The sequence below is a fragment of the Sminthopsis crassicaudata genome, chromosome 4 (assembly GCF_048593235.1).
Source record: "Sminthopsis crassicaudata isolate SCR6 chromosome 4, ASM4859323v1, whole genome shotgun sequence".
Lineage (NCBI taxonomy): Eukaryota > Metazoa > Chordata > Mammalia > Dasyuromorphia > Dasyuridae > Sminthopsis > Sminthopsis crassicaudata.
Window position 1 is genome coordinate 370,737,370 of NC_133620.1, and position 20,517 is coordinate 370,757,886.

General features: G+C 37.1%; 2 protein-coding genes across 17 annotated transcripts in view; one reads left to right on the plus strand and one right to left on the minus strand.

Moving 5' to 3' along the window:
- Positions 1–1,049: 1,049 nt before the first annotated feature.
- DUSP14 (dual specificity phosphatase 14) lies at positions 1,050–2,667 on the plus strand. 2 transcript variants are annotated; one of them, XR_012481282.1, is made up of 2 exons: positions 1,050–1,791; positions 1,973–2,667. XR_012481282.1 is itself a non-coding variant. In XM_074262082.1 (1 exon), the coding sequence occupies exon 1, from the start codon at positions 1,050–1,052 to the stop codon at positions 1,644–1,646; it is 597 nt and encodes a 198-aa protein (XP_074118183.1). In that variant the 3' UTR covers positions 1,647–2,667. The 2 variants fall into 2 exon arrangements, 1 of the variants encoding a protein (XP_074118183.1); XM_074262082.1 differs by having other exon boundaries at positions 1,050–2,667.
- A 3,037-nt stretch (positions 2,668–5,704) lies between these two features.
- Positions 5,705–20,517, minus strand: part of SYNRG (synergin gamma) — an 89,250-nt gene continuing 74,437 nt past the window's right edge. For 12 of the 15 annotated variants that reach the window (XM_074262058.1, XM_074262053.1, XM_074262054.1 and 9 more), the window contains 3 exons: positions 7,850–7,960; positions 7,418–7,453; positions 5,705–6,355 (listed from right to left, as the gene is read on the minus strand). In XM_074262058.1, coding sequence (XP_074118159.1) covers positions 6,224–6,355; positions 7,418–7,453; positions 7,850–7,960 — 279 coding nt within the window. In that variant the 3' untranslated portion in view covers positions 5,705–6,223. The remainder of the gene's footprint in view (positions 6,356–7,417; positions 7,454–7,849; positions 7,961–20,517) is intronic. The other 3 variants (XM_074262051.1, XM_074262062.1, XM_074262066.1) reach the window with 1 other exon arrangement.

A 20,517-nucleotide genomic window follows, 5' to 3' on the forward strand; every position in this document is an offset into this window, starting at 1 on the left:
AAATCGAAGGGTATGTTGAGTTTGCTCCCCAGAATGGTTGGATCAGTTCCATTCCAACAGTGAATTGTGTCCCAATTTTTTCACATCCCCTCAAAAATTTGTCATTTTTCTTTTCTCATATTAGTCAATCTGATAGATATAAGGTGGTGCCTCAGAAACGTTTTAATTTGGGGCAGCTAGGTGGCGCAATGGATAGAGCACCAGGCCTGAACTCAGGAGGACCCGCATTCAAATATGGTCTCTAAGACACTTAATATTTCCTAGCTGTGGGACCTGGGCAAATCATTTAACCCCAGTTGTCTCAGGGTTAAAAAAGAAGAGTTTTAATTTGCATTTTTTCAAGTATTGTTTTGGAGCATTTTTTTCATTATGACTAAGATAGTTTTGATTTCTTCTGAGAACTGCCTGTTCGTATCCATTGTCCAAAAATGGTTCTTTCTAAAAGTCCCATAAATTTCTTTTTATAGAGGTCTGTTAAAAAGTCATTGTTTTGTTAACTCTGGGGAGATGCGGTCCTTACAACTTAAAGTGGAATAAGGATGCTGGATTTGGAGTCAGCTGACTCAGGTTAGAGGAAAATCCTAGCTCTGCCATCTGTGTGTGACCCGTGGACAAGTTCCATCATCTATAGGGGGACATGTTTTCTTAACATTAAGGTGAGGGAATTAGACTGGATGATTCTGGGCTCAGTGTAGCTCTTTGTGTTCCTATGTTTCTAAGTATATTCTTGCTATTGGTAGTTGTTCAGGAAGTTGGGGTTTGGCATTTTTATGCTTTTCTCTTCCTTGAGTTTGTTGGCAAGTTATGTTTCACAAGAGCTTTTATTACCCTGACATCTGTTTGCATTTGAATTTAATGTTCAGATACTGCAAATAAAATATTCATTCAGTGCTTTAGAAAATGGAAAAGCAGAAATCACCAAGTTCCCTCACACTGATGATTATTTGTGTTTTGCAGGAACGAGGTTATAATAGTTTCTGATTTCTTGGTGGAAGGACAAAAGAGGCGGGCTTCCTCCCAATGATGAAAGTGTGATTGCTAGTGTCTTCATGAGCTCCAGAGGTCATAGCACACTTCCACGAACTCTGATGGCCCCTCGAATGATTTCCGAGGGAGAGCTCGGGGGCATCGCCCAGATCACGTCTTCCCTTTACCTGGGCCGGGGCAGCGTCGCCTCCAACCGCCACCTCCTCCAGGCCCGCGGGATCACCTGCATCGTCAACGCCACCATTGAGATTCCCAATTTCAACTGGCCTCAGTTTGAATATGTCAAAGTGCCTCTGGCCGACATGCCCCATGCGCCCATAGGGCTGTACTTTGATACTGTGGCCGACAAGATCCACAGTGTGAGCCGCAAGCACGGCGCTACTCTGGTGCACTGCGCCGCGGGGGTGAGCCGCTCCGCCACGCTCTGCCTCGCCTACTTGATGAAGTACCACAGCGTGTGCCTGCTAGAGGCGTACAACTGGGTCAAAGCCCGCAGGCCCGTGATTAGGCCCAATGTAGGTTTCTGGAGGCAGCTGATAGACTACGAGCGTCAGCTCTTTGGGAAGTCGACAGTTAAAATGATACAGACGCCTTATGGCATTGTCCCAGACGTTTATGAGAAAGAGTCTCGACACCTGATGCCTTACTGGGGGATTTAAGGCCGCCGCAGCCTGCATCAGCAGCTCCACGGAGCAGAACCAGCATCTGCTACACACAATCTGCTACAACTTTCTTTTCAAATGATCGACTTTTGGTTTTCCCGCAAGTGTTTTTTACACTGGGTGTTCAAGTCTATTTTAAGAGGTAGGGTGGGTGGGGGAGGGACATTGCATTGCTAGTGACATTTTTAAAAGTAACCTTTTGAAATAGTGTTTACAAATGATGCTTTTAATCATTTTTAAACAAACAATTTGAAAGTTAAGTAATTTAATGACATGTTTTGCTCTTCCTCACCCTAAATCTTATGCCTTTGACATCATTGCAGGTATCTGAGCTCACTTCAGAGTGACAATCACTTTGTGCTAGGATCAATCCTTCAGACACAGGCTTTTTACTCAAGGCTGCCAACTAAAACAGCTGCTTAGAAAAAATTTCTATAATGCTTCAGTCGTCAGTGGCGTCAACTGTATTCTTTCTCATTCATGATTCACTCAACCTGCAACTTCAAATAAGTAAACTTTTATTTAATTGTAAGTAATGATAATGAAATTTGCTGCAGAGATCATCTAGGAATTACTTTATATGTAATCCTAGATTATATTATTAGTACTTTTAGTAAACTTGTAATCTTCTTAAAACTTTTGTTAGGCAAATTTTTGCTTTCCTGGTAACAATTTACTTTTATGTTTCTTATAAGGGTAAAAGAAAACATGATAAAATATGGTCTTTCTGAAAAAATTATGAACATTATTTAAAATAAGCTTCCCAGCTGAGTCATGTATACCCATTCACACCACTGCAGATGGGCAGATATCAATATCACAGACAAGCACTGCTGGAACAGTGAGAATAATGTGTTTGTTTAAGAAAAAAAAAAGGTAAAAGGTCTTATTTCTTTATCAGCCCATTGTTAAGTAGTGTGCTTTCTAAAGCACTAGGTCCTCCATTATAGGTATCTATTTAAAAAAAAGAGTGCCTCTACTTATATTTAAAAAAAGTTAATAAAGATTATAAATGCAATGGATTTTCTTGACTGCAATTTGATTTAACTTAAGAAATATCATGCAACTTCCTCAGATATTAATACCTTGGACAACACAGCCTTACAGGGGCTTTGTGGAACTTTCAACACCTGACATTTTAAATGAACTATCAATCACCTGTAATCCTAGGGAGTAGCTGTATTAGACCAAAACTAATTCTAATCTACCTACTGTCTCTCAAGCCTTTCCAGATTTGATGTTGACATCGATGGTGAAGTATAATACCAGTAGCTATCACTGTGTTTCTGGACTTTTTGTTCATTCCTATCAATAAAACATTTTTCCCTGCCTGATGACTCTTCTGGAAGGGAGATGGCTTTTTGTTCTCACACCTATTCTGTTAGACTAGGCTCTGTCATGCTTCATTAGGGAAAGGTTGGAAACCTTTGGTACAGCAGGGAGAGAGGGACCTAGAGGAATGTTGCAACTGTGCTAACAATTTGCTTCTGTACATGGATTTTGAGTATGAAAGTATAGATTTTGCAACTTGTTATGGAAAACTACAAATGATCATTCTTTTACAATGTCAAAAATTGTAATATTTCTTCTTGAAAAAGTTATCTTAAAAGTGAATGGGGAAACCCTTTCAAAGAAATCCCGGTAAAGACATTGGGAAGTAGAGTAGCTATAGAGAAAATTTAACTTCATAAATGAGACTTCGAAAAATCCCATTTTTTAATCTTGCCCTTGAAATGTAAAAAGTCTGTAAACTGAAAAGTGTGCCACATTCTCTAGGATTTGAGTTTTAAAAATAGAAAATATTTTCCTTTATTAAAGAAAAGAAATTGCTTAATGTATAATGCAAGACAATTATTAATATAAAAGCCATTCCATATTTGATCATATAGAATGTACAGCATTCTAGTACAGCACAAATCAGCCTTTTTTTTTTAAAACCAATTTTTGATTATGTTCCAACAACTTCATTTGGTTCTTAGAGAGTTTATCACATTGTCAGAAAGCTCACACCAACATATTGGTTTTTAACCACATACAAAAACAGAATGAGAATATTGGGATTGTCAAGAAAAATTTCAAATACTAAGTAAAAATGGATTGTGAAAAGTATTTGTAGCAAGCACTTGAGAGTTTATTTGTCATAGGGTGGGTGGTATATTGGAAGTTTAATTTCTTTTATAAAGTTGAGTGATCCAAAAACTTTTAGGGGCAATTTAGCCTTTAACACAAAGCACATAGTTAAATTTTTACATTATAAAACTCTTCAAAATCTTGAACAGAATGATTAAAAGGCAAGTAATCAGTCACTGGATTGTGTTAAACCTTCAATATGCAACTGGATGCAATGTTGGCTATTCATTACTTAGAGAAAAGATCCTTTTAGAGATAGATATATCAACGGTGTCACCAGTGTGTACAGAAGAAATTAAATTTTTTTTTTCGGCAACAAAATGAGAATCCAACATGACGTATCAACATTTTTTAAAAAAGCCTATTTGTTCATCTTCAGAAGTAAAGCTCTGTCTTGACAATGCCTGCTGTGGAAATCAGTCACCTTGGTTACAGTTTCCAAGGACACGGGCCCAGGGCTAACCATGGAAATCACTGAGGTGAAAATAAACACAGCAGTACTGAATCATTTAATGAAATAGGTTTGTGTAAGCAGAGAAACAAATGATATTTCTGATGGGAAAATTTCAAGACATTCAAAACTGTCATTGCCCTTTATGCTAAAGGGCATCTTATTGAAAGCACTTTTCATGCAGTGTGTCATATAATGAAATGTGTCATATATCCCTGAAGTCAGTTGTCCTCTTTGGAGATATCATAGCATTCTGGAATTTCGTCTTAAGATTTAGAAACATCTGCTTAATAGGTGAACCAGAAGCGACTGCTCATTAGAGTTCTAAACGAGTTGCAAGCCTTGATTGGCAGTATTTTCTATCATCACTGATAATTATACATGGAATCTACTAGCTCAGTCAAGAAATGGTAAATTCCTTGTATTAAAATGACATATATGGCATTATATTTACAGGTTTGTGGATAGACCCTGTTAAGAAATCTACTTTAGCCTATGGAAGCTTGGTTTAATACTAATAGATGGAAGTCCAGTCTAAACACATCCCAGCCAGTCATCTAAGTCATACTGGCTGACTGATACATTGTTACACTTTTCTCTTTCTATTCATTTGCTAACTGGAGTCAAAACCAAAACCTCACGAACAAAACAAAAATTGAATTTCCTTTCTGGTTTGTCAAGGGGAAGAGGAAAATAAAGCAATTATAGGTAAATACTATACACTTTTTTTTTTTTTTGAAGCAATCCAAACTAAGTACAGTGCAGTGAGATAAGGAAAAATATATGGTACTTCAATTTGATTAAAATAGAGTACTCTAATTGCCTGTTTTGATATATTTTCCGTAGTACTGATGAGTCTTCTTCAGCGGTCTTGCTTTTTTTCTGACAACTCTGCTTTCAATTACATGACCATCTCAGTTTATAAGAAAAAAAAAAAATCACAGCACATGAGCCTTGTCTTTCTAGATTTTAATTTGTCTGAAATGTCAGAAGCTCTTGTCATAAATACTGCTGTTCTCCAAAAGTGTTAAGAAATTATATACCCACAATTAGGTTAGGGAATATTGATCTTTTTATATATTTTTATATATAATATAGTCATCTTCAGCAAAGGCCACTCATTGCAAATAAATACCATTCATTCAACTGTGTGCAGTTTCACTACTAGAAAATCTTCCCGGAAAATGTCATGGTTTTGGGCTTTGTCCAGAGGATGGGATTCAGGACAGGAACATTATCAGGGAAGAAAAATCAGAAGAAGGATTTGCAAACTGAATATGCATGGTTTTAGGGTATCCATGCTAACATGAACACTTATCCAGAATGTCTGGATGCTTTTGAAAGATGGTCTTCCTTAGCAAATTCAGTTCTAGAAATTAGGGAAGAGGAGAGGTTTTGTAACAATGTGATACGGTAAAGTTTGCTGGGACTCTCTGCACAGTACTCTTCATAAATCTAACCATCAGACCAAACATTAATTTTAATCCTTTTATTTAAACAGTAAGCAAACAAATGTATTTTTATCCCACAGGACAAATAACATTTCTATATCTAAATAAGCAGACTCGATATTTTCATAATTTCTAGTCCTACAATGGTATTTCTTAGGTCAATTATTCACAGTTTTAAAATTGTAGCAGCAAATGCTTCCTTAGAGAAAAATGATCATCTCTATGTTAAAACATTGTAAGAAAACGAAAGATCTACAAACCTGGGGTGTCTAACACAGTCTGGACAGGTGGGTAATAATCTCCCTTCTCTTATCAGTAGCTCTGCACGATGGGGAGGCTTTCAGAGTGCTAATTGCTTTTATTTCAGATCCTAAGTGGGATCTACAGTCAGAGGCTACCAGTCATGGCTTGGAGTCTCTATAAGTGCCTTTTGCAAAGTTCCTCATATGGATTCATAGAGATCAGTTTGCATTACTCATTTATTGGTCCCCTCATTACTGGGGAACGGCAGGAAAAAGCTGGTGGTTTGGTAGAAGGCCTTCTTAGAGTAAATCTGGTAGGATGAGTCCAGGAGGTTTGGGCTCTACACAGTTGATCCAGAAGTTGGCACAGCTTGCATGATACTGATGTCCTCCATATGCCAGTTTGAAACTGTCTGTTTCAGAATTGAATGCCTAGAAAAACAAAAATGTTGAGGTAGAAGAGAAAAAAAAGTAAGGCTTTGTGGAGTTAACTGCATTATAATTGGTCACTTTTCCTTGAGAGGAAATAGATGGGTGTCAAACTCTGTGAATTCCCAAATAGACTGAGGTTTGTAGAAGAATTGACTGTGGCCAAAATGGTAAGATCAAAGCTATTCAGTCTGTGAAAGGTGAAGTGACAGCACTATATCTCTGCTCAAAAAGGACAGATTCCTGTCAATAACTTGGCTTTTAGGAAAAGATGGCAAATGTTTGTGAAGAAAAACTGCACAAAGAAAGGCCACAGTGACCAGATGAATTTCTTGGGCTGCAGAAGATCCTTGCTTTCGTTTAGTGGGATGGTCCTTTTCTAATAATTTGATTTACATACATAATCTAGCAACTTTTATTAATATTCACTAAAAATAATTCTTATGTGGATGGGGAGCTGATCTGACAGTGATGTCTGAATCAACTAAAAAATCTAAAGCAATTACCAATAACAAGAATGCTCATAGCATTCACCGTTATCAAAAGACTCATCGCTCAAAGATGACTGAATTGTCAAAGATGAAAGATAACATTAACAAGGAGAATTAAAAAATAGCATCTTGTCTTCAGTCACTTGCTTTGGTTATTTTATTTAGCATTCTTGGAGAAATTAATGGAAATTTTAAAAAACCACACTCCATACTTAAAAACCTAAATTGTTTTGACTCTGGAGGAATTTAATGGGCTCAACAAATCCTGTAGCCCTTTAATTTTGTAATCTAATCTGGTCACACTACACTTCGATGGCTTCTTCATAAATTGGCTACAAAACTGTCCTGCACAATGTAGGAGGAAGAAATATGTGAAAAACCAATCATGGTATACAAGCATGCAAAACAAAGACAGAAGGGAAGTCACAAAGACACATTGATTAAACATTACGGCAACAAAAATGACTGAAGGATTCATGATAGGAACAATTCAGAAGGGCAGTGGAATTATCCAATATGTCTTCCACATATAATTAAGATGATGAAGCTAAGAAAAGATGTGACTGGTTCATACTTTTTTAGGATGCTCTTCTGCAGGTTTCTCTTCTTTCTGAAATAATGTTGAAACCAAAAGGTCAACAAGACTCCCAACATGTTTGCCTACCTCCAAATTGTTTCACATTTGACCCTTCTTCACAGCCCCACTGTGCTTTGTACCTTGGCTATACACACTGAAAATAGTAAGTTCATTAATTTAAAAACAAAAGCAAACTGATCTCTTTTCCTCTTCCCCCAACCAAATCAGTATTTAAACATTCTGTCCCGATTGCTCTTTATAAAGAAAAATAACCACTGGCTCCTTGGAGCTTTATAACAATTATAGCTTCAGGTGACACCATACATATGAGGAAGATACTACAAAGACTGACTATAGCTCTTCCCAAGGGACCTTGAAAGCAGCATTGGAGTTAGTCTGGGAGGGAGGGCAGGCGGGCCTGGAACTTACCCGGCTCCTGGAATCGACATTCAGGAGGCATACCCCACAGGCAAGTTCCTGGGCATTTTTAATCCCAGGACGCAACATACAGGAAGAGAAATCCAACGAGTTTTCATCTGGCTAAAAAGACAATGAGACAGTTAAAAGCCCAACAATTCCAAATGCTATTTATTAGTTCACCCTTTGATCATTGCACAGTGCTAGCAACAATCACATAATTACTAGTATTTGTCAGGAGGTTTGAGGCAGTGTGCATGTTCTGATTTCTGCCTGAAAGTCTCTGTGCCCAAACAGTAATCATTTTTGAGCAATAAGGCAAAATTACGTTCACTTTACTTTTGTAATGAAGTTTCCTTATCCTCTATTCTTACCCTCCTACCCAACAAAAAACACGCCCATTTCATCCCTAGTCAATGTGGAGGCTCATTATAAATAAAACAGGTATTGTAGTTTCTTGAGCAGCATCCCCTGAGTTGGAGTTGTACCTTTCCAGACCATACAAAAGGAACAAAGGAGGAATATCTTTCTCATAGAGTCTTAAATTTGGAAAGTTTTAGGAGTCATTTAAGTTCAATCCATATCTGATACATAAAATTGTTTCAGCACACCTAATATGTGGTCAGTCATGTTCAGGTGCTTACATGCTTTTGCCCACTCTGGTCAAAACTAATTGGTGCTTCGGGTTTCTCTTTTGTAAAATTTGGGATAGCAGTTGTTCTAGTTTCTTTTTCTTTTTTTTTTTTTTTCTGGGATTAAGTGACTTGCCCAGGATTACACAGGTAGGAAGTGTTAAGTTGAGACCAGATTTGAACTCTGGTCCTCCTGAATTCAAGGCTGGTGCTCTATCCACTGCGCCACCTAGCTGCCCCCTGTTCTAGTTTCAAATAGAGTTCTGGAGGACCAAAAAAGATGCTGTATATATGTAAAACAGCTTGGAAAATATGGTTTTCAGCAGTAATACTTTAGATGGAGATAAATGGGGAGACTAATGTATAGTATTCTAGACAACATGCAATTCCAAAGTGCAGGTATGGCAACTCTTGATACATTAAACCTATCATAAAAATTAGATAATTAAAAATATAATTGAAAGGAATTTTAAAAGAGCTGATTAAAAACAGAACACCATCTTTCATAATCCAGATTAGAGATAACTCTCATCATGCTGCTAGAACAGAGCCACTTGAGAAGTGGAAGGGAAACATTTTTGATCTTTACTATTCTAATAGTTATTCATAAAAGTAGTAAGGTTATACAATAATCAGTAAAAAAATATAGGATTTGGCATAATTTACCTTGTAAACAAATTATGCTTTTAAGTAAAAGGAACTTTTTTAAATCTAAATTTTGATCTTGTATAAAATCATGTACATGCAGTACTTTGTCTATATTGAAACTATTGTTTGCTAGTCTACATTTTAAAAGGCATACATTTCATACTACTTGTACATAAAAGTACAGGGCACAGAATCCTAAGTCTAACCAACAATAAATGGCTATAGTACCTCCCAAGAAAACATGAAACAAGATGTAAATACTAGATCTGTGACTGCACCCGAATTTCACTTTACTACAAATTCCTCTGTCTTCTCCCTCCTTTATCAGCTGTCTCTCAAGCATATTAATTGTAAAGTCCATAGCATATACTTATTCACTGCATGTCAATAGCAGTTAAGTGTTTGGACTGAATTTAGGATGAAGTGTGATTTTCATTATCTAAGCAGAAGTTGGAATTCCCTTCTTTAAGCTATTCCTGTTTGGCAGAAACACTGGCTTTCCTTGTTTTCCAGGGCCTATAGTCTTTCTCCTTTTCTAAACTTAAAAAGGCCACACGGGGTAGGGGAAACAAGGTGAAACCTGGTTTAGTTCATCGCCATGGAGCAAGCCAGCTCTAAGCATGTCAATAAAGCAGAAGCTATTCTAACTAAGAAACTTGGAACCATCACAGTTTGTGTCTTTCTAGCTAATCCTACTGCAAGAGGGAGACTTTCTTCAGCAATACAAGAAATTGTGAATAAGACAGGGCCTTGCCAATGCAGAGAGGAGATTCTTAGAACCTCCACTAGCATTAAGTAATGGTCAAACAGTAAAAATTCTTCTAAAGGTACTGCATTTGCAACAGCCTAGCTGACGCAACTGACAGCTCTCTTTTCTGGTGGCTTCTCTCTCTCTCTCTCTTTTTTTCCTTTTCTTTCTTTCTTTTTTTAATTATAGCTTTTTATTTATAAGATTTATGCATGGGTAATTTTTCAGCATTGACAATTGTAAAACCTTTTGTTCCAACTTTTCCCCTCCTTCCCTCCACCTTCCCCCAGATGGCAGGTTGACCAATTCATGTTAAATATGTTAAAGTATAAGTTAAACACAATATATGTATACTTGTCCATATAGTTATTTTTGGTGCCTTCTCTTATTGGAGAAAACCCTACAGAGTTGCTGCAGAGGTTCACAGATTTAGAGCTAGAAGGGACCTCCCAGGTAACTGAGGGAAGAGAGGTTCCGCATCCTTGGATGAGGTCAGGCTAATACTAAGGAGTAGGGCTGGGATCTGGACATGAGCCCTAACTCCAAAGTCAAAGTTCTTTTCCATGTGGTCATACTCTCTTGTCATCCCCAAAGCAGGACCTCCCAGAACCCTAGAGGACAAAGATCAGAAAAGCCCACACCACAAGAGCTCAAGAAGGCCCGCTGTCAACCTTCCCTCACCTTTCCCCCCCCACCTTTTTTTTTTTTTTGCTGAGGCCACTGGGGTTAAGTGACTTGCTCAGTGTCACATTGAAGTGTTAAGTGTCTGAAGTCGGATTTAAACTCAGGTCTTTCTGACTTCAGGGCTCATGCTCTAATCCACTAAGCCACCTAGCTGCCTTATTGCCTATGTTTCTTATACAGCATGTGTGGATCAGGCAAAACAGGTTCTGGCTACCGAGTTTGTGTGGTCCTCTGGCCTCTCTTGTTCTCCTCCTAACTCCTTGATGAACAGAATATTCAATTTGATTCCACAAACACTGTATGCACTATGTACTAAGCACTATGGAAACAAAGACAACTGCTCTTCCTCCAAGCATCCCTCCTCCGGTACAGTCTCTGTCCTTAAGAAATTTAAATTCTAGACAAATCAGGAGAGGAAAGAAAAGATTCCATATGTACACAAATAAATACAAAGTAATTTTAGGAGAAGGGGGGACAGGGAAGGCTTTGTGGAAATGGTGACACTTCAATTGAACCTTTTAAAAAACAGAAATTTTTTTTCTAAATTTTTTTCTTTGATCTATATTCTTTAGGATTAAAGATTAAAATACTAATACACTGGAGCTGTGAACTGATCCAACCATTCTGGAGTGTAATAAGGAACTATGCCTAAAGGGCCATAAAACTGTGCAGACCCTTTGATCCAGCAATACCACTACTATGTCTGTATCTCAAAAGAAGGAAATGTACAAAAATGTCTGTATCAGCTCTTTTTATGGTTGCAAAGAACTAGAAATTGTGAGGGGATGCTCATCAAATGGAGAAAGATTAAATAAGTTGTAGTATATTAATAGACATTACTTATTATGCTATAAGAAATGATGAGCAGATTGATTTGAGAAACCTAGACTGACATGTACTGATGCAAAGTGAGCAGAATCAGAACATTATACACAATGTATCTGCAACATTGGATGATGATCAACTATGACAGACTTAAGTTTTCTCAGCAATGCAGTAATCCAAGATAATTTCAATAGATTTGTAATGGAAAATGCCGTCCACACCCAGAGAAAGAACTATGGAAACTGAATGCAGATTGAAGCATACTATTTTCATCTTTTTTCTTTCTACTGGTTTTTCCTTTTTGTTCTGAGTTTTTTCTTTCACAACACGACTGATATGAAATAAGTTTAAAATGGAGGTTGTACATGTATAATCTATATTAGATTGCTTGCTATTTTAGGAAGGTGGGAGGGGAGGAAAATTTGGAATTCAAAAATTTTTTTTGAACTCAAAAATCTTACCACAAAAAACAAATACTGAAAACTATCTTTACGTGTAATTGGAAAAAAATATTAAGAAAACAATATCCCCAAACAAAACCCCCCAAATAAGAATTTGGATACTGTGCATATGGTACATAGTATTATTCACTGTTTATGGTACCTTTTAGTAAAATATAGTTTTCCTGCTTATCTCTTTATATGCATTTGCTTTGTTTGAAATATTATAATTACCCACTTTTTTTTAAACTTCTATTGAAGTAAAATATATTCTGTTCCAGCCCCTTATTTTAATTCCATATGTATTTTTCTTTTTCAGACTTTCTTGTAAACAAATTATTGTTGGGTTTTAATTTCTAGTCTATTCTAAGACAGAATTTTGTGAATGGATTCTTCCCGTTCACATTTTACAGTTATGATTTGTTTTTCTCTCCATTCTATTTATGTATCTGCTTTTCCTCTGACTACTGTTTCTACACTGTATAAATTATTCTTATTTTCTATTCTACTTTCCTATTAGATAAATGAATCTTTATACCTAAATGTGTATTTGTATTGTATCCTCCTTTAACCAGTTCAGATGTGAAGTTCAAGTGTCTCCTATTCTGCCCCCTGTTGTATAAACTCTTCTTTGCATTGTGTGAGATAATTTCCCCCATTATTACTCTTCTTCTAGTGCATGACTTTTCCCTACTCTTCTATTCTTCTTTTGAGATTATCGGAACAGATTATCAGGCCCTCTGTCTAATTAGACTGTCAAATCTCTTGTGATGATAAAGTATCACATATATCATTTCCTTATATAAAAATATAAACAGTTTAACTTGGCTTAGTTCTTTGTAATTACTCACTCATGTTTGCCTTTTTATACATTTCTTGGTTCCTGTATTTGTAGGTCAAACTTTTCAATCAATTCTGATCATCATCAGAAATGTTTAGAGATCTGTTTTTTGTTAAAGGCCCATTTTCCCTCCTGAAATATTATATTCAGTTTTGTTGAATAGATTATTCTTTGCCTTCTGGAATATTATACTCCAAGCTCTCCACTCCTTAAGTATAGTAGCTGCTAAATCTTGTATGATCCTGATTATGCCTACCAAATACTTAAATTCTTTCCTTCTGATTATTTGTAATATTTTTCTTTGATGTGTGAACTTCAGAATTTGGCAAAATATTCCTGGGAGTGTTCATCTTGGGGTTTCTTTGAGGAAGTGACCGATATATTCTTTCAATTTCTACTTTCCCTTGATCCTAAGAAATTGGGAGTTTTCTTTTATATTTTTTAAAAGTATGTTATCTAGACTCGTCCTCTTCTTTTTCTTTTTTATGTATTTCAGGTATTCCAATGATTTCAGATTATCTTTCCTAAATCTGTTTTCCAGGTCAGTTTTCCCTATGATATAGATATTTCACATTTTCTTCTATTTTTAAAAAAAGCCCCAAACTTTTGTCTCTGTTTTATTATTTCTTGATGTGTCACAGTCAGTCTAATATTAGCCAGTCCTTGGCCAGTTCTAAATTTCAAGGAGTAAGTTTTTTGCTTTTTTTTTTTTCTTCTTTTTTTTGCAAGGCAACTGGGGTTAAATTACTTGCCCAGTGTCACACAGCTTGTAAGTGTTAAGCCTCTGAGACTGAGTCTTGAGTTCACTCAAGTCCTCCTGACTACAGGCCTGGTGCTTTATCCACTGTACCCCCTAGCTGCTTCAAGGAGTAAGTTTTTTGTACCTCTTTTACTATATCTTTCCTGCATAACTAACATTTCTCTTATAATTTTTCTCTATTGCTCCCATTTAAAAAAATAATCTTTAAAACATTCTTGCTTTAACTCTTCTAGGAATTCTTGTTGAATTTGTGTCCAGGGTGCATTTATGTTCCTTGAGGCTTTGCTTATAAGTTTTTGTTTTTGTGCGTTGAGCTTCCCTGTCTCCATAATAGCTCTTTATATAATCAGGTTGTTGTTGTTGTTGGTTTTTTTTGCTTATACTTCTGGCCTCCATCTTGACTCTGAAGTTTGTTTGTGTTGGGCTCTGCATGCTTTGGGCATGACTCTGGCTTGAACTACTGTCTTTTTATATCTGGCTGCTGCTTTCACAGCTCAGTCTGGAAGCCAGCTTTCAGTGTTGTCAACATAGTTGATATCCCCAGGAGAGATCTGTTCTTTGACCTTCTGGTCAAATTTGAAAGGTCTAATGGCTTGTTCCTGGTTGAGATTTTCAGCAGCCTGTACTGGACTCAGCCACTAATAGCCAGCCCATTGATTGTCTCTAGAGATTCATAAGAATTGAACTCCAAACTCCTCTTTGGTCTGAGATGCTATACTGTTTAGTTTTCTTTTCTTTTCTTTCTTCCTTCCTTCTTTCCTTCCTTCCTTCACCAGCCTGTTCTGGATTCAGCCACTAATAGCCAGCTCATTGATTGTCTCTGGAGATACACAAGAATTGAACTCCAAGCTCCCCTTTGATCTAAGATGCTATGCTGTTTTTCCTTTTCCTTTCCCCTTTTCCTTTCCCCTTTCTTTTTCCTTTCCCTTTCCTTTCCTTTCCTTTCTTTTCCTTTCCTTCCTTCCTTCCTTTCTCTTTCTTTCTTTTGCTGAGGCAACTGGGGTTAAGTGATTTGCCCATGGTCACACAGCTAGGAAGTGTTTGTTGTCTGAAGTCACATTTGAACTCAGGTCTTCCTGACTTTGGGGCTGGTGCTCTATCCACACTATGCCACCTAGCTGCCCCCTGAGATGCTATACTGTTCTGGGGGGATCAGTGCCAAATAGTTACCATTTGTTTCTTGGAATTTGTTCCTTGCTCAGTACACAGCAAGGGCCCATGGTTAGGTTCCTCTTTGCCCTGGAGCTGTGATGCAAAATTGGGTAATGTCAAATGTCAATCATTCTTATAGCAACGCTGGTTCAGGATACCAGTGGTATCTTTGCATCTGGTGTTTCCCCTAAAATAAGTTTCCCTCCCCCCACTTTTAAGGTAAATCTGCATATTAATACTGTATCCATCATTTTCTTTTATTATTATAACTTTTTATTCATAGTACATATATATGCATGGGTAATTTTTTACAACATCCATCCCTTGCACTCACTTCTGTTCCGACTTTTCCCTTCTCTCCCTCTACCCCCAAACCCCAAATAGAAGGTAGTCTTATACAATAATCGCAGGTAGTCTTATACAATACCATCATTTTCTTAAGACAATCAACAAAATAGTAATTTAACTTTGATTTATAGTATTTGCCAATTTTTCAGGTGAAAGTACTCACACTGAAAAATTTAATGAGTGACTCACAGAAGTCAGTATGAGCTGATTCCAGCACACCCTTGTTCTAGTTTGAATCCTGGCTTATCTATTTGCTTTTTATGACCTTGGAGAAGTTATGCAGGATTTCTTTTCTTTTTTATTTTTTTTTTCTAAAAATTTTTAGGTTAAATATGTGCAATTCTTTTAAACATATTTCCACATTTGTCATGCTGTGCAAAAAAAATTAGACCAAGAGGAAAAAAAAACCTTGAGAAATATACAATCAAAAAGGTAAAAATTCTGTACTCTGATCCATATGCAGTCTCCATAGTTCTCTCTCTGGATTAGATGGCTCTTTCCATCCCCAGTCTATTGGAATTACCTTGATCACCACATTGCTCAGAAAAGCCAAGTCTATCACAGGTGATCATCACACAATCTTATACAATGTTCTCTTGGTTCTGCTCACCTCCCTCAGCATCACTTCATGTAAGTTTTTCTAGGCTTTTCTTAAAACATTGTATTGATTACAGTTCTTGAATCTTGCAGAATTTTGTCTTTACAATATTGCTGTTACTGTATTATTCTCCTGATTTTGCTCACTTCATTCTGCATCAGTTCATACAAATCTTCCCAGGTTTTTCTGGAACTGCCCCTTTCATAGTTTCTTCAGCACAATATCATTTCATCACATGCACATACTATAACTTGTTCAGAGAGTTTCCAAGCAATGGGCATCCCCTTCAGTTTGATTCTCTGTTTATGCACTCCTAACCTCTGATCAATAAGGCTTAAAAGCAAAATTTCTGGGTCAGCTAAGGAGTATAATGGGTAAGGCACTGGGAGTCTGGAAGATTTCAGTTCGAATCCAGCCCCAGAACTTACTAACTTGTGTAACCCAGGCCAAGTTAATTAACCTCTGTATACCTCAGTTTCCTTATCTGTAAAGTGAAAATAATAAAATCGTCTATTTCACAGGGTGGTTGTGAGAATCAAATTTGTTAAGAGTTACAAAAGCACTTAGCACAGCACCTGGCACAAAGTAAGTACCATGTGGTTATTATTATTATTACTTTTTGATTTCCCTTTGTCTAAATCCAAACATTGGACAATTTCTATTGATTTTATTTCCACAATATATGTCCCAACATCACTCTCCCTTTCTCTAAGCCCCTGTTCCTCTCTCCTGAAATACCATATTAACTTCTTAGCTAGTCTCCTAAATCTCTAGGCCATCTTTTACTCCACTCCCCAAATCTTTGTGATGCTATTTGAAATAGAAGATAGGGATTTGTGCCATGCACAAACCACTTTTAGTTATTTTGGTGAATTTATAGTCAACATTAAGTGAACTGAACAAAACTTTCTAGTCAGAGGATTCTGAACCCAAAATTTCCTTCAAAATAACAAAAAACAACAGAATTACATTTCTTTTTGTGAAAGGGCTGAAGGGTTATAACCAGTTGACTATAGTTCTGCTGCTTTTGGTATGACACGATTATAATATTCTGGGAATTTTTCTGATTTAGAAGATACTCATTCCCTTTAAACATGGTACTTTTGAATTTCAGAAGCCCCCAAGAGAGCTTGTCACTGGCTCCTGTCAAAGATGATCATGGAAACGATTTTAGATTTGGAGCTGGAAGAGATCTCAGAAGCCATCTAGTCCAAGACCTCATTTCACAGATAAGAAGGTTAAAAATGACTTGTTCCAGGTAGAAAGAGATGGAGTCAACAAGCTAATCCAGGTCCCTAGATGCAAAAACCAGCCTGTTTTCCATCACCCCACCAGCAAAAACCAGGCTAGGAGGATTCTGAAAGGCCATTAGACAGCTGTGTCATATTCATGACTCACAGGCTGCATGAAAAGGGGAGATGGGGGAAGAACACTCAGTGTTTTGGAATCTGATTAAAATGTAAACTGGGAAATGATTAACAAAATAAAAATATAACACAACAGAGAACAATTTTTTTAGTGTGTTTTTTTAAGTCAACATTTAGATACTAGGGATCTGTTTTTATTTGAGCTTGACATCACAGTTGTATAGGATGGTTCAATAAATATAATTCCTTTTTTCAAAATATAATAGGATGGGGCAATTCAAATTGAGTTTGGACAGAATATTCCCATATTTTAAAATGCCATGTTTTCTTTAAAAAAAAAAAAAAACTTCTTAAAAAAGGCAAAATAACTATGCCTTTGCCAGGTATTTTGTAAATGTTTTCAAGAGTGAGTACCATAAGAGGAAAAAAGAGGCTTCTTTTGGATATTTTTGCATAAATCAAATTTTCACAGATTTTGACCTAAGGACTACTAACAAAGAGAAATGATTGATGTAAAATCAAAGCACTTCGAAATCTTAAAGGAAAGATGTCTTTTTGAAAAAAAAAAAAAAAATTTCAGCCAAAAAAAGCATCAACAAAAGCATGAGAAGCAGAACAGCCTTGCCCATTCATGTCTGCCAAGTACCACCACAAGGCAATCTGCAATTGCCTCATTTTTCTTTCGCTGAAAAATGAAGGAACTTGACTCAACTTCTGCAAATCTGGAGACTCAAGTCACACAATTTGATCATCTTCATACTTTCAAGTGAGAATCACTGGGGTTGGTTCTAGGTAGAGGGAGAGGAAGAAAAAGAGAACCAATAATGCCCTTAACATCATAAGATTCCTTACTTGAAACAGATAGGAGTATGGGCTTACTGACGAATTCTGGAGGGTCTTCTTTGCAATGTGAGGCTGCTTTTTCCTTTAATCGCATTATTAAGTCAAGTAACCCATTAGAAGATGCTATTTATGAATGTGCATTGGAAAAGATAGACTTTGGTGATTATTTTGTCCAAACACTTATTGATTGTAAGTGAAGAAATGGAAGTTTCAGAGACAGCAAGTAACTTTCTTATAAAAAAGGAGGGGGGGGGTTAGGACAGGATGTTCCTCTAACTTCGTAACAATTGTTTCCTTTACTGTGGCTCCACTGGAGTCCTTAGCACACAGCTCATTGATTGGCTATTGAGTAAATCCTAGAGAATCTATCAATAAGTTGGTCTTGTTAAGAAAAATATATAACATTCTTAAAATCTGAGAATATGGAAGTTAATTCTGGCATAGGTACAGGACAGAATAGATAGTTAATAAATGCTCATATATTGATTTTGGCACTTAAATTTTTTTTAGGGTATTTTAAATATATTTTTTTAACTTTGGGTACAAAATTTTCTCCTTCCTTTCACTCCCTTCCTCATCCCCTAGTGAGAAGGGAAGCAATGTGATATGGCATATAAGGGGCAAAATGTACTTGCTGTTTACTTTTTCTCTTGGACAGCCTCTTATAAATTCTATTTATAATTCCACAGGTCTATTTTACAAATATAGAAGAGAAGCCTTTCTACAACTTAAGAACCTCAGCTGCTGTAGCACTGTTAGTCATCAAACATTTATCAAGGACCCCACCCTGAGCTCAATCCTGGGGATACAAAGAAAAAGCACAAGTTAGTCCTTGGTCTGTAGGAACTCAGAGTTTTCTAAGTGGGGAGACAGCAGGCAAATAGCTACATACAAATAAAGTACACACAAGATCAACAGGAAATAATCAACAGAGGGAAGGCACTGAAATTAAGAAGGCTTCCTGTAGAAGGTGACATTTTAGCTGGGCCTTAAAGGAATCCAGGAGGCAAAGGTGACGAGAAGAACATTCCAGGCACAAGGCACAGCCAGACCAAATGTCTGAAGATGGAGTGTCTTGTTTAAGAAATAGCAAATTGGTCAGTATCACTGGATCAAAATATGTGTGTGTGTGTGTGTGTGTGTGTAACAGAGAGAGGAGAAGGTATAAGAAAACTGGAAAAGTGGAGGAGGGTGCTAGGTTACAAAACACTTTGAATGCCAAAGGATTTTATAATTAATCCTGGTGGTCATAGGGAGCCATTGGATTTTACAGAGAAGGGGAGATGTACTTGTACTTGCAGAAGATTTCTAACAACTCTAGTTCGTTGGGGAGACCTTTGAGAAAGGCCCTGCAGGCTACTGCCACAATCCAAGAGAGCGGAGATGAGGGCCTACACCAAGGGAGTGGCAGTGTCAAGACAGAAGGGGACACAGATGACAGATAAAGATAACTGATTGAATAGGTATTAAAACCTAGAGGGGAGCTGGGAAGGAGGGTGTTGGCCTCCAGAAACCAAGGCGCAGGCAGACATTAGGGGGAAAGATGAGTTTAGGTTTAGATAAACTGAATTGAAGGTGGCTACCGGACTTTTGAGGTCAACTTTGAGGTCAAGATAAACGGCAACTCCAACTAACAGGCAGTTGAAGATGTTAGACTATAAGTCAGTAAAGAGATGTTAGGGTTAGATAAATGGATGTGAGGATAATAAGCATGGAGATAGTAATTACATCCATGGGAGCTGATGCAATCACCAAGTGAAATAGGGTAGAGGAGAGAGAGAAGAGGACCCAGGATTGAGCCCTGTGGGATATCAAAATTAATGGGCATGACCCTGGACCAAGATTCAGCAAAAAAGACAACTTTCTCATTTCCCACAACTTCTTCCCCACTGGCTCATCCACACACCAAGATGGTAACATCTTTGATCAGACCTTTACCCACAAATGCATCAGTTCCTTGTTTGTGAACTCTGAAATTTCCTTATCGGATCTTAATTTATTGCAATAATATATATTTTTTAATAACCTCAACTGGACCTTCATTACCGCTTGACAATCCTTCTCTACCTCCTTAAATAACCCAGTATCCCATAATTCACAGTGATTTTTCCAAACCTTTTCATCCCTTCTCAAACCTCCCATGCTTCTCATTCTCTCCACTTTCTCAGATGAGAACACTTTCTCATTTTTAAAAAACTTGAGACCATTTTCTAAGATTTTCTCCTTATCTCAAATACCTTCAGCCACTTTCTCCACCTAGATGAGTCTCATATAATGAGGCCGATGGCCCTTCTCCTGTTTAAACACTGCTTGCTCATGTAATCCCATCTCATTATGTTTCTTATAACATATCTGCTCCCTCTATAAACCCACTCTTTCACTTAGCTTAAATCTCTCCCTGTCTGCTGGCTGTTTCCCTACTCAAACATTCCATATTGTTCTGTATCTCTCCTGAACATTCAGTATATGCCAGATGTGGGAACTGAATTCAGATCTGATGCTGAATAACTGCTTTCTATTCACTACACCTGATTAATTAGGTAATCATGGAATGTGACTATTTTTAAGACAGATCCCAGTAATTCAAGTCTTTTAAATTTAAATGTGGGGCTGAAGAACATTAAATTTTCTGTTTTCTTCTATCTTCTACCCTTCCCTCCCCCTTTCCCTCTTCCTCTCTCTCTTGAGTCTGTCTCTCTGTCTCTCTCTCTCTTGCATTCATTTTGTCTTTTGCTAGGAACAATGAATAAATCAAGTTTGTCCACAGGCCAGAAGACTTTTCCGGTACCTTCCA

Excerpts from the sequence above, each read along its gene's own strand:
- DUSP14 (XM_074262082.1), top strand. The coding sequence starts at position 1,050 with ATGAGCTCCAGAGGTCATAGCACACTTCCACGAACTCTGATGGCCCCT.